The sequence below is a fragment of the Phyllobates terribilis genome, unplaced genomic scaffold (assembly GCF_046119375.1).
Source record: "Phyllobates terribilis strain yellow unplaced genomic scaffold, ASM4611937v1 Scaffold_7__3_contigs__length_470593459, whole genome shotgun sequence".
NCBI lineage: Eukaryota > Metazoa > Chordata > Amphibia > Anura > Dendrobatidae > Phyllobates > Phyllobates terribilis.
In genome coordinates this window covers 224,573,264-224,585,262 of record NW_027362767.1, presented here as the reverse complement: position 1 = coordinate 224,585,262, position 11,999 = coordinate 224,573,264, and the positions used below count along the sequence as shown (strand labels likewise).

Here is an 11,999-nt window from a genome sequence, read left to right as displayed (position 1 = left end):
TGTGACAAGGATTGTTAAAGGGTCAATATTTACTTTTAGGGTTGCTACCCCCAATAGGTAGTACTAGAGTTCAAGTCCTTTTCCTCTCTGAGTAGGATAATTGCATATTATGTGGACAGCACACTGATTTGTATTGCACCTTATCATCTGAAGTGGTTCAGCAGAGAAATTTGACACTTGCTGTTCATTTCCCCAAAAATAAAAGCTAAAAGTCGGGGTCCCAGAAATCTAACGTTCTTGGATCCATTCAACAGACGGCCTATTTAAAGCACCAATCTGGCAGTTTTTTTTTATTTCACCGCTGGTTTGGTATCACTAATTTTTGGTCCCTGCCTGTAATTAAATCCTTATCAGCTGTCGTCTTCTGCTCTTCCCGGCACCGCTCCAGTCCTGTTCTGCCATCTTGTGAGTGCAGATCCTGACTGACCGGATGTCAGAAGTAACGATGACAAGCTCTCAATGTAACTTTATGAAGGCCTCGTTCTAGCTCTCATAGACATACATGGAGAATTGACGACCAGCAAACACTGGAGCAATTCGGCATGTCACAAAGAGCAGAAGACAACCGGAGCGGTGCCGAGAACAGAAGAAGACAGCAACTGGTAAGTATATTAAGAGCAGGGAGCATGCAATAGAGATACCACTCCAGCAGTAAAATTTAATTTTAAAAAACACCGGAGTGGTGCTTTAAAAGATTTGACATATTAACATATACAATATTCCTCAAAACATTGAGCCTCATAATAAAGTGTGTACCCAACAAATTTGAAGACCAGTTGTTTTCCAGCATTTCTTTATAAGTTACAAGTTTTGTAAAATTATATAAAATGAAAATGGGTGAAATAATAGTAAATCCACTTCCTTGCAACAATGAATTATGTCACGGACAAAATTTATTCTTCATATCAAGAACACTAACGTTTCTGTATTAAACAAGAACAAAAAAGGCATACGTTCATTCTATCTTAAAAATTACGCATTGCTGAGGTAAAGTTATCCATCCAAAAGATGCAACAACATCTCAGAATTGTTCTGACCTTATCCAACATTACAAATAAGGGGAAAATTTTCACAATATTCTAAAGCAGCTGTACCGTAATCTTGGCTCACGTCGTTGTTGGTCTACAGCCCCCATTATTTTTTTTTATCGAACCACTTGCCAATCAGGTGGTAAACAATTTTAATGGAGATGATAGATCAACATCTGAAAGAAAGCCAAAATCAAGAGTACCTCTGTGCTAAGAAATGGAATGGGCCCAAAACAAAATAAATGAAGCAGCTTTTGTTTATTAGTATATTTTTTTCCTGCTTTATACCTTTTTTTTTTTTTAGAGACCAAACATAACTTTACAAAAAAATTACACACAGGTCATCAATTTATACAAGGTTGGTTTGAATTTGCTTTATCAATATTATTAATGAACACTAACTAGGAGTTTAGTTATAAAGGGCATCATTTCTAAATACTTCTGGAGACTCTCAGAGTCGGAGCTGGCCTGTAACATATTCCAAAGTGTTTCGGGCAGTTGTGGCACTGAACGGGATATGTTTTAAGTTGAGGAGTGGTATCATGTGCCTATTTTTTATTTAATTTCCACATCTGCATTCTAGGAGATTTTATGGGATGGTTGTACGCAGTTCTACTTGATTTGTTAGAAGTCAGAAACATGATGTAGTTAATTTACAGGTCATGTATTCTTAAAAGTGCGGTAAAATGACCAAGTGCAATTTTCTGCATGACGTCGCGTAGCCGAGCATGTCAGACAGGTTTACTCTAAAAGACAACTATTGCGTTCTGGTTTAGCCCATATTGTTACTCATTGAGGGTTGTAGATGATATAATGTTCTTCTAATCAAAATGTGGGTTTCTAATCAAAGCCTCGTGGAGGGATCCCTGGGAAAATTCTAAAAGGGTTCTTCTGGGATTAGAATGATATAACTGCTTTTAATTTTTACCAAAAACACCGCCAAATCTGTCTACAGGTTGTGAGTTGTATCGCGCTTAATTCCATTGAAGTGAATGAGGTTCCACAAAAAATTTGTAGATAGTAGTTGCACTGTTTTGGGGAAAAAAAAGCATTCCAGTTTTTCTAATACTGGGCAACCTCTTTAGTCTGAGATGAGCAATTCGATTTGCCCTCGTCCTATGACGAGTTCTTTGTGGAAGCCGGTCTTCACTTTCGTTCCTGGCATCCTCGGCCAGGCAACATAGCATGAAGCCTACTATCGTGCCGGTACTTACTAGGCTATGCTGCCTAATGCCATGTGGCATTGTAGGACCCAGACCTAGTAGGGCCCACAGGCAGTCAGGATGCCAAATGCAAACAAGATCATGCCGCAGAGGACCAGATAGGTTGATTGACCAAGGTAGTGCTAATCAAATACTCATCTCTAGTTGTGAGACTTTAGTGGATTCTCGAGTGGTCAGGTATGGTGGTTTGGAGATTAGCTTTCTTGTAGTCATGTCCAACACATTCCTAAGTCATGAGTAGATTTCTAGTCTGAAATGTATATAAACAACTAATACAGTATAGCTTGATAGCTCATATGGAGATCACTGGTGGCCTGTGACATATTTCATTAACTGCAGAAAATAACTTGATTTAATCCAATTATAAAACAGTTTTCACAGTGAACAATGTTACTAAGCTTTAAAGCAAAATAAGTGAACTTCCAACCATAATGGCAGACTCACTTTCATTGGGCCTTTAGTTATGTTATTCGCTAATTTGTTCTCTTATCAGTGTTCATCATGTTTAATACATCTCTCCAACTAGCTGATTATCTTCTGTCATATAAGCTAATGTACTGGACTGAAAACAGACGGGGTCAAACCAATGACTTGAACATCATAGAAATACCTTCTAAGATGTTCTAGGATACATTTCAAACCTCAAAAAAATCAAAAAGCTCTATGAAAAATCTCCTTTCCCCTTAACTAATGTTGTCCCCCAAAATCCCATCTGGATGTAGGTACCAGTGCAAACTTTGCAAGTCATTGACAGAAACCACCACATTATCTATAAACGCTGAAATTTTACACTACTCACTCAGAGCAAAGTTCTGTCCAAAAATGTCTAAAACAAAGTAACTTTTTTTTAGGACTAATTGAAAAGTAACAAACTTTTAACAATTTTGTTCTGGTCATAAATATACAGAGAGAAAATGTATGTTGATAAGACAGTATATAAGGCACGTAACAGTCTTTGAGAATACAGAAGATTCAGCCAACTTAAATTAATGGTTCTTTCCCTTGTTTAGTCCACAAAACTGTATAGTGACACAAATGTTGTGTTGCAGATACATCTTCCAAGCAATCCTTCAGTTTATCAAAACACCGGTACAATGAATTCTTCTCCACCAAAAATGTAAATTATTCATTGAACAAAGTCTCTAATAAAATACACTTGGAAATCGACTAAAAATATTTTTTTTCTTTAAAGAAAGGAAGAGTCATCAGAAGAGATTTGTGAGTGTTGTCTGTGGAGGGCTTCGAGATTCATGTATGTCCAAGCTGCCAGGCACCGAAGTCAGTACGGAGGTCACAGTTGGCATGGTGGGGTTAGTTAAGTCTGTTAATGTGGTTGGGGTAGTAGAGGGACTCATTGAGGCATTTGAAATTTCAGAGGCTGGTCCTGATGGAGTCCCGGCTTGAAGAGTAGAATCTGATGTTTTGTCCACACCATTATTTTCTTGCCGCAAAAGGTTCCTTCTGAATTTGGCTCTTGCATTTTGAAACCATACCTAGAAAAAAAAAAAAAAACATTAATATATGTAGGTCTTGGATAAGAATCATTATTATAATACACCAAATCTCCACAATATTAGAGACACTAGAGAGGAGCGAATACATTTGCAGGACTCTTGTCCAGCGGCTAGGTCAGCATTCAATGGCCACTACCTGGAAGTTCTGTGACCCGTCTCCTACCTCCCAGCATCTCCAGCTTATCAGTGTGGTCATGTGTTCGTCACGCTGCAACAATAATATCGCGCCAGGCCAGCTAATCAAAAGAAAAGCTGTCAATGCTGGCAGGTAGGAGGCAGTTCACAGGGCTCCTGTCCAACAGCTATGGAATACTGACCTGGACACTGGACCAGAATCCTGTCAATTGATTTGCTCATCTCTAAGAGACATCCATCTAAAAGGCTGTTATACTGGCCTTCAGAATCTCTGCAATTCTTTTTATCCTCCTGTGACGGCTTTTGTTGATCAGTTGTTTACCCAACTGGATCCTTTCCAATAGATGCTTTTCCTGGGTCAACCTACTCTTATGATACTATCAAAAGAGTTGCATGAGAAAGCTCCACAAAGTCATGATGGCTGAAATACTAGCCCCTACATGTCTTTCAGCGATGACCATGCCTCATTCGAAGTTGCTTAAATTGCTTGATTTTCTCGTTCTTATATGGATTCACACTGTGAAAAACCCATCGAAAATTTGCGGCTTTTATACTGCAGATTGTGCTCACCTGTCTAATTTCCATGCAGGGAAGCTGTAATCGGAAAAGGGCAAGTGTCTCTAATAAAGTAGCCATTCAATGTTAATTGCGTTGGACAACTTGGATGACCAGAGAAGTAAAGCTAGAAAGAATATTGTAGATTCAATAGACCACATGGTACAGTAAAAGCACCCATTCATTCATATGATAAAATAAATATATATAAATATACATATATATAGATTTTGATCAGCCCACTTGACATTTTGGATCAATATGGCACAGCGTTTCTCAATTCTTGAGAAAGGCTGTGCCATTTTGAGCTGAAACGTCGCATGGACTGATTAAAATCCATTTTTCTCACGATCCGACATTGGAGTGTTGCCTCCATTTTTTGGATTTGTATATATATATATATATATATATATATATATATATATATACCCGTACCTTTACTGAGTAGTCATTTTTCTACTTGTGTGTAGTTTTTTCATTCATTAAGATATAGAATTCCACTATACATAAGGTGGTACAAAATTCTAATTTAACATTTATCATCAGTTATTTTATATATATATTTATTCATTTGATTTTTTTCGCTCGCTGTACTATTTCTATATATGAATTACATATAATGGTATTGTGTACATATTCTATATATACCTGTAAAACTCTTTTGGTTAAGCCTGTCTTCTGTGCTAGTTGCTTTAAGTCCTTGGCATCTGGATTGTGGTTAATAGCAAAGTAAGATTTCATTGTCCGCAGCTGATGGTGTTTGAAAGAGGTCCTCATGCGTTTGGTTTTCTGGTTGGGGGTGTACTGTTGGTCTCTGTCCATGTGGTCTCCATCATTTTCATTGCAGCTTAGAGCTAGCAAGAAATAAGAGAGGGGATGTTATTAACTGCAGTAACAAAACAATACTGTAGTTCTCTTACAATTCATTGTACCACGAATGTGAATTAGAAAGAAGAAAAATCTTGGAAAATTTTGGTTGGGTAATTATCTGCATACGCTTCAGTTCATCCACCTGTGACACATGAGGAATAAATATCATGTGACCATAGTAATCAAACTAACTACGCAGTACACATCCAGGGAGTAGGAAACCACAACAGTGGAAAATCATGAACAATACAACATCTTGGACTTTTGCTTTAAAACACCTTTGGTGGATAATGAAATTCATAAATACATAATGACATTTCAACAGTCTTCAGATTACAGGTCCCACCCAACTACCATATGCCAACTTGGCAAAGATGCCAAACCATAAAAAGCCAAAACTGCTTAAAATACAAAAAAAAACATGTAAACTACACAGAAAATACAACCTGGGAAGTGGTATCCCAAAATTCTGCCCCCTACCTCCTGCAGAGCAAGGACACTTTTGCTTGAGAACCTTCCTGCAACTAAATTCTGTCATTTAATGTTTCCTTTCAATGCCAGATCATTGTTTTCTTTTATGTTTGTATGATATTTCTATTGTTTTTTTCATAATTATTCCCAAAACATATAAAATTAATTATACTGGTTGGGCTGGAGAAGGGGGTGGCATTACATATTGCATTTACGTCAGGTTCTATTATTTCTAATGCCGTCTTATGCTGATGACCTGTTATTGATCATTTGTCCAAAAATTAACTGTGTAGGTCATAGTGTTCTGACCACGAATTATAAAATCATAACTGCCTTCTACCTTTTAGTTAATAAAGCGTACCAAGTCATTTGCGAGCTTTACTTACCAATTAATTTTAGTAAAGTATCATCATAGATAGACAGATAGATAGATAGATAGATAGATAGATAGATGATAGATAGATAGATAGATAGATAGATCATAGATGATAGATAGATAGATAGATAGACAGATAGATAATAGATAGATAGATAGATACTAGATAGATAGATAGATAATAGATAGATGATAGATAGATAGATAGATAGATAGATAGATAGATAGATAGATAGATAGATAGATAGTTGAATTCATTTGGCTTTGCCTGTGTTTTTTTTTATTTTTAGGCATTATAGGCCTACTTTTGGTTATCCAGATTTGTTACCCTAATTCTCTTTATTTGAGACCTTTCAAAGTGTTGCAAAATGTTTTGTGCATTTGTAGCCCTTGACAAAGGCTCATGCCGAAACACGCGTCAGGGGACGCGAGCAGGTTTGAGTCCCTGTAGTAATTGGCACTTGCCTCAGGTATGCCCTACATTTGATTAACATGAATAGATGCATACATGTGTGACAATATTGGTGTCCTTTCATCCAGATTTACATGGGTATATATGAAAAAAATGTTAGGGCCCTGATATCCATAGACTATATGCTTTGATTTTGATCTTTGTAATCGATATACTGTATATGCTATATATGGGTACTCTCTCCTGTGTGCTTGTTTTTAATTATGTGCATTTGTTTATTGTTCCCTGTATCATCCCACCTACCTACATATATCTTAAGAATAAAGTTTCTTAGTTTTTCACTATGATGGACTTTGATTATCTGTCTAGGCTTTTTGCCTCTCCTGTTGTATGTCTCCAGTACACTAGTAGAGTACAAAATTGTTCCGTTTTTTTAATACGTTGTTAAAGACTAACATGCAAATTTTTATGTTGGAAAGGAGCAAAAAAAAGAGGCAAAAAAATCACCACTTAATATTTTTAAATGTTTACATTGTGATTTTTGTTTTGATGAATTTGATGCAAAATCTGAAGGCACAAAAAGAAAAACAAGATGGCCAAAAAATGATTTAATGAAGATAAAAAAAAAGATAAATAGTGGCCACGGAGTATAGACTGAATGCATGGATAAATAGATGGTTGGGAAAATGGAAGGATGGGTGTGTGGGTGGATTGGCAAGATGGATAGATGGATAGGAGGATCGATGGATGGGTAGATACATGAGTGATACATAGATGATAGCTAGATGTATAGATAGATAGATAGATAGATAGATAGATAGATAGATAACAGATGGAAAGATAGATAGATAGATAGATAGATAGAGGATAGATAGATAGATAGATAGATAGATAGATAATGGATAGATAGATAACTGATAGATATTAGATAGATGATAGATAATAGATAGATAGATAATAGATAGATGATAGAGAGATGATAGATAGATGATAGATGGATGGATGGATAGATAGATAATAGATGAATAAATAGATAGATAGATAGATAATGGACAGATAGATAGATAGATAGATAGATAGATAGATAGATAATGGACAGATAGATAGATAACTGGAAATACTATTACACTATATGATACATATAAACCCTCTATAATAAAAGCAGTAAATGGCCGTCATTGTTGCTAGTACTTTGTACTTAGGTAGACATGATCCAGTACTATCACCGTACATTTCTTGCTCAGTATCTAGGACGCTGGCCTGTAAGATCTGTACATCATTATCATTTCTTGGAGCAACGAATCTCATTGTTTTTTGAATTATGCAAAAGAAATGGGGCAACGTCATTACTGCAGAGGTAACACCAACAGAGGCTGGGAACGCTGCATACTTGAGAAGAAGCTGCTTCACGTTGTAAAGAGATCCTATAGTGTGATATGTAAATGCCGCTGGGATAGCGCTCCAGCATAATGCAGAATAATCTTCTAATTCTCTATGCCGGTGCCAAAAGCATTTTACGTTAGTTAGGACAAACATGCCAAATCAGAAAAGTGATGTGGCGTTTACTATGTGCAGATGCATACTCAGATTAAAGTCAAAATCGGAGCGGCTCGTTAGATGATTACTGGATGCACATTATTGCTATTCATCCGACAAAACTGTTTCTTCCCGAATGCAAGATAATACTGTGAAGAGTATAAAGTGCAACATGGGAGCCCATGGTCATTGTAATTCAGATGCAGCAGAGCTGAATTTGTCATTGTCTGTTCATAATACATCTGGTAAAACTACAAACTGGCATTACAGTGAATTTATGCTAAAGGACAAACTCAGCAATTGCCAATAAAAGAGGTCAATGGATCATGAGATGACGGCCATCAGCTCTGCTAGGCCTCATTTATTAAAATTATCAGAAACAGGAAGAGCAGGCCTCGTTGTCCATAGCAACCAATCAGAACGCAGCTCTTATTGCTAAAGCTTGTGTGGAAAAATGAAAGCTAGAATCTGATTGGTTACTATGGGCAACAAAAACAGATTAGTTTTCACTTATCTGAGGTGACCAAAACCAGTCAATCCAGGTAATAGTAGTGGTTGGACGCCTATCAGACAGACAATTAACACTCCGTTAACCCCTTCAGGAGCTGTATACTCTCCATACAGGGCTGTAAAACACTGCTGCTGTTTAACTATTTAAATGCCGCTGTCAATCAGCCGGGGACCTAATGATGGCCCCCATCGCCACCATCTTGGTTATAGGCTGAGCTTCAGGGGAAACTGCGATATATACTATATACTGCAATACCACAGTATCAAAAAATCACAGGTTAAAGTCCCCTAATTGGACAAAAAAATAAAGTAAAAAAAAAAGTTTTAAAAACTATAAAAAAAAAATTAAAAAAAAAATAAAAGTTTAAATCACCACCAACCTTTTTCCCAATTTTAAAATAAAGAAATAAAAAAATAATAATAATCATATTTGTTATCATCACATCTATAAAAGTCCGGCCTATCAAAATATAAATTGATTTAACACATACATTGAACAGCAAAAAAGAAAATCAAAATGCCAGATTTGTGTTTTTGAAGCACCACAAATCCCCCAAAAATGCATTGAAAGTGATCAATATGTAGGTTTTTTGGGGGGGGGGTTTCAAGGGACCATCAGGTTGATCTCAAGCCATGGCGACTTGATGGATGAATGATCTGTAAGAAGATCGATCTTGTGCAGCCTAGATAGGTCCACCAGGGTCTTCTCCAACGTTCGATACAATATATAGTATATACTCCAAAATGGGAGCAATGGCTTGGCACGTAAAAGGAAAAGCCCTCACCCAGCTTTATTGATGGAAAAATTTTAAAAAAAAGTTATGGGTCTCAAAAAAATGGCGATACAAACAATTTTTTCTTTTTTTTTCAAATTTCAGAATTTTTTTTTCACTACTAAAATATATAAAAAAAAAATTACAAGTTTGGTATCACCATAACTCTACAGACCTGGAGAATCTTCTAACCAGGTCATTTTTCACTGCAAAATGAACGCTGTAAAAACAATGGCGGAATTGCATTTTTTTTTTCACAATATAACTCCACTTGGATTTTTTTTTTCCATTTTTTCAGTACATGATACGGTAAAATGAATGAGGTCATTATTTTTTGTGCCAGGAAAAAAAACGAGCCCTCATGGTTATATCGATAGAAAAATAAAAAAGTTCTGGGTCTTGGAAGAAGGGAAGAAAAAAGTTAAAGAGCAAAAATTAAAAATTATCCGGTCCTGTAAGCGTTAACATGTAGCGATAAATAAAGTGAATTATTGGGCAACCTCTCAAAAGCCAACTTTTATTTTCCATAAAATTGTGAAATAATCAAATCGCTTATTGTGGGCCATGGTTTCCACTTTTTCATCTGCACTATATTTTATAAGCTTGGCCCTTTATATTTAGAAGCCTTAGTAGCCGTTACTAGCCAAGCGAATTACTAGCTAATTACTCATCACTTTGTTTCCATAGTAAAGACTTACTGTACAGGGTCCCTGTGCAGCAAAGATTGGTTATATATAACTGACTACTATTGATAATGTGATAATAGCTCTTTTAACTGAAGATCTTCTTAAAGGGAAAATTATAGAATTGGTCAAATATCATGAACCAGTGAAATATAACCTGGTCTTTTATACACGTGTAAAAAAAACTTGGCACTCCAAATAGTAATGCAGAAAAAGTTTTAATTGTAGCAATGCAAAATAATACATCCACACTGACTGCTGTCATTTTTCTCTCTGCTTGGTTTCTTTTCATTCACACGCGATCCGTATGTCTGATGAAGGTCTGTGTTATAGGACTGAAACGTCGTATATGTATTATTTTGGATCGCTACATTCTACTTGAGTACCCTATATCCACATTATCGTGGTCTTATACATAGTCATAATGATGAGATACCAGAGTAGTCCCAGAGTTTCATCTCACCCCATTGTGTGATTTGTTAAAGGGTTCCTCAAGGGAAATAATATTGTTGATGATCTCTTATCCTTAGGTGAATGTCTAACACCTGGCACTCCCACTGATCATCTATTTAAAGGGAATCTGTCAGCAGGTTTTTGCTACCTTATTTGAGAGCAGCATAATGTAGGCAAAGAGACCGTGAATCCAACGATGTATCACTTAGTTTACTGGGTGCAGTCGTTCTGTCACGGGTGTGTCAGAGGTGACAGACTGTCGCCCTGCAGTGGGTTGCAGGAGATCTCTACGTTTGGCATTGCAGACAGCCTCTTAGATAAGAGGCTGTCTTTAGGTCCGAGCGGTACCTCTCTCTTGCTAATTAGCTCTCTGCCTGGGTGTATATATATCTGGTGTGTCTGAAAGGGAGTCGCCGGCTATATCCATTTCTACTTGTAAAGCTTAGCAGGAGAAGTACTTTGTCCTCTCTGGACCTTGAGGCCGTGTGCTTATTTGGAGTTCATCTAAAGCTAAGCCATTTCCCCTGTTTTGTCCACCCTTGTTGTCTATAGAGTTTAGTGGAGACCTACTAGTGCTCATCTCCTTCCATCCCTAGCAATAGCCATACGCCAGGGAGAGTAGAGCGAGGCATGCGTGCGGCGATTGCTGAGGAGGCATTATAGGGACGATAGTTGAGACAGGGTGACGCTAGACCAGACTAGGAGGTCTCCACTTCCCCCTTTCCCTAGTGTCTGGGCTCCCTTTCCCTTTTCCCTATGTGTTGCACTAAGTCTTTCCCACATCTGGCGTGACATATTCTGACACAATCAGAGCTTTTAGATTTAGAATGAAGCAGAGCTGAGAAAGCTAACGCCGCCCACACCAGGCTCTCTGTGTATAAAGTCCATAGACAGTGAGGTGCTTATCACAGGAGGGGGCGTTGCCAGACTATTGCAATGTTAATCTCTTCACAGTGATAAATCCTTCACAGTTAGTAAACAACAACATGCACTTTGACAAGTGACACATCCCTGAATTCTATGTTTCAGCCTCTATCTCCTGCTGTCTTCAGATTACATAGGAAAAACCTGCTGAGAGATTCATTTTAAGGCCCATTTAGACTGGCCGATAATCTGTAAGATTCTAACACCAGTGACTCTACATGTTCATGGGTTGAGCAACTGAACAATGTGTCCAAAGACGCTTGTTAATAAAATTGTGTAGGCGAGCAAAAAAAAAGTTCATCTTTTGAAGATTGAGTAACGTAAATGGAGATTGTTTGCTTGTTCATCAATTAAACAAGCAAAAAGGAGGAGTGGAACAATCATCATTGAACCAGTTCATTCATAATTCTCGTCCTGTATAAACCCTTGTCTGACATCGTTTCCTCGTTGTGAATTACAATTCCAAAAAATTACAAGTGGATAGATTATAGGTATAAGGGAACCACAGCAAATATCAAACAAGCGGACATACCAGA

The 11,999-nt window shown here is 37.2% G+C and overlaps 1 protein-coding gene across 6 annotated transcripts in view; it reads right to left on the bottom strand.

Moving 5' to 3' along the window:
- Positions 1-853: 853 nt before the first annotated feature.
- LHX2 (LIM homeobox 2) overlaps positions 854-11,999 on the bottom strand; it is a 43,212-nt gene continuing 32,066 nt past the window's right edge. For 4 of the 6 annotated variants that reach the window (XM_073639761.1, XM_073639760.1, XM_073639762.1 and 1 more), the window contains 2 exons: positions 5,104-5,309; positions 854-3,744 (listed from right to left, as the gene is read on the bottom strand). In XM_073639761.1, coding sequence (XP_073495862.1) covers positions 3,457-3,744; positions 5,104-5,309 — 494 coding nt within the window. In that variant the 3' untranslated portion in view covers positions 854-3,456. The remainder of the gene's footprint in view (positions 3,745-5,103; positions 5,310-11,999) is intronic. The other 2 variants (XM_073639764.1, XM_073639763.1) reach the window with 1 other exon arrangement.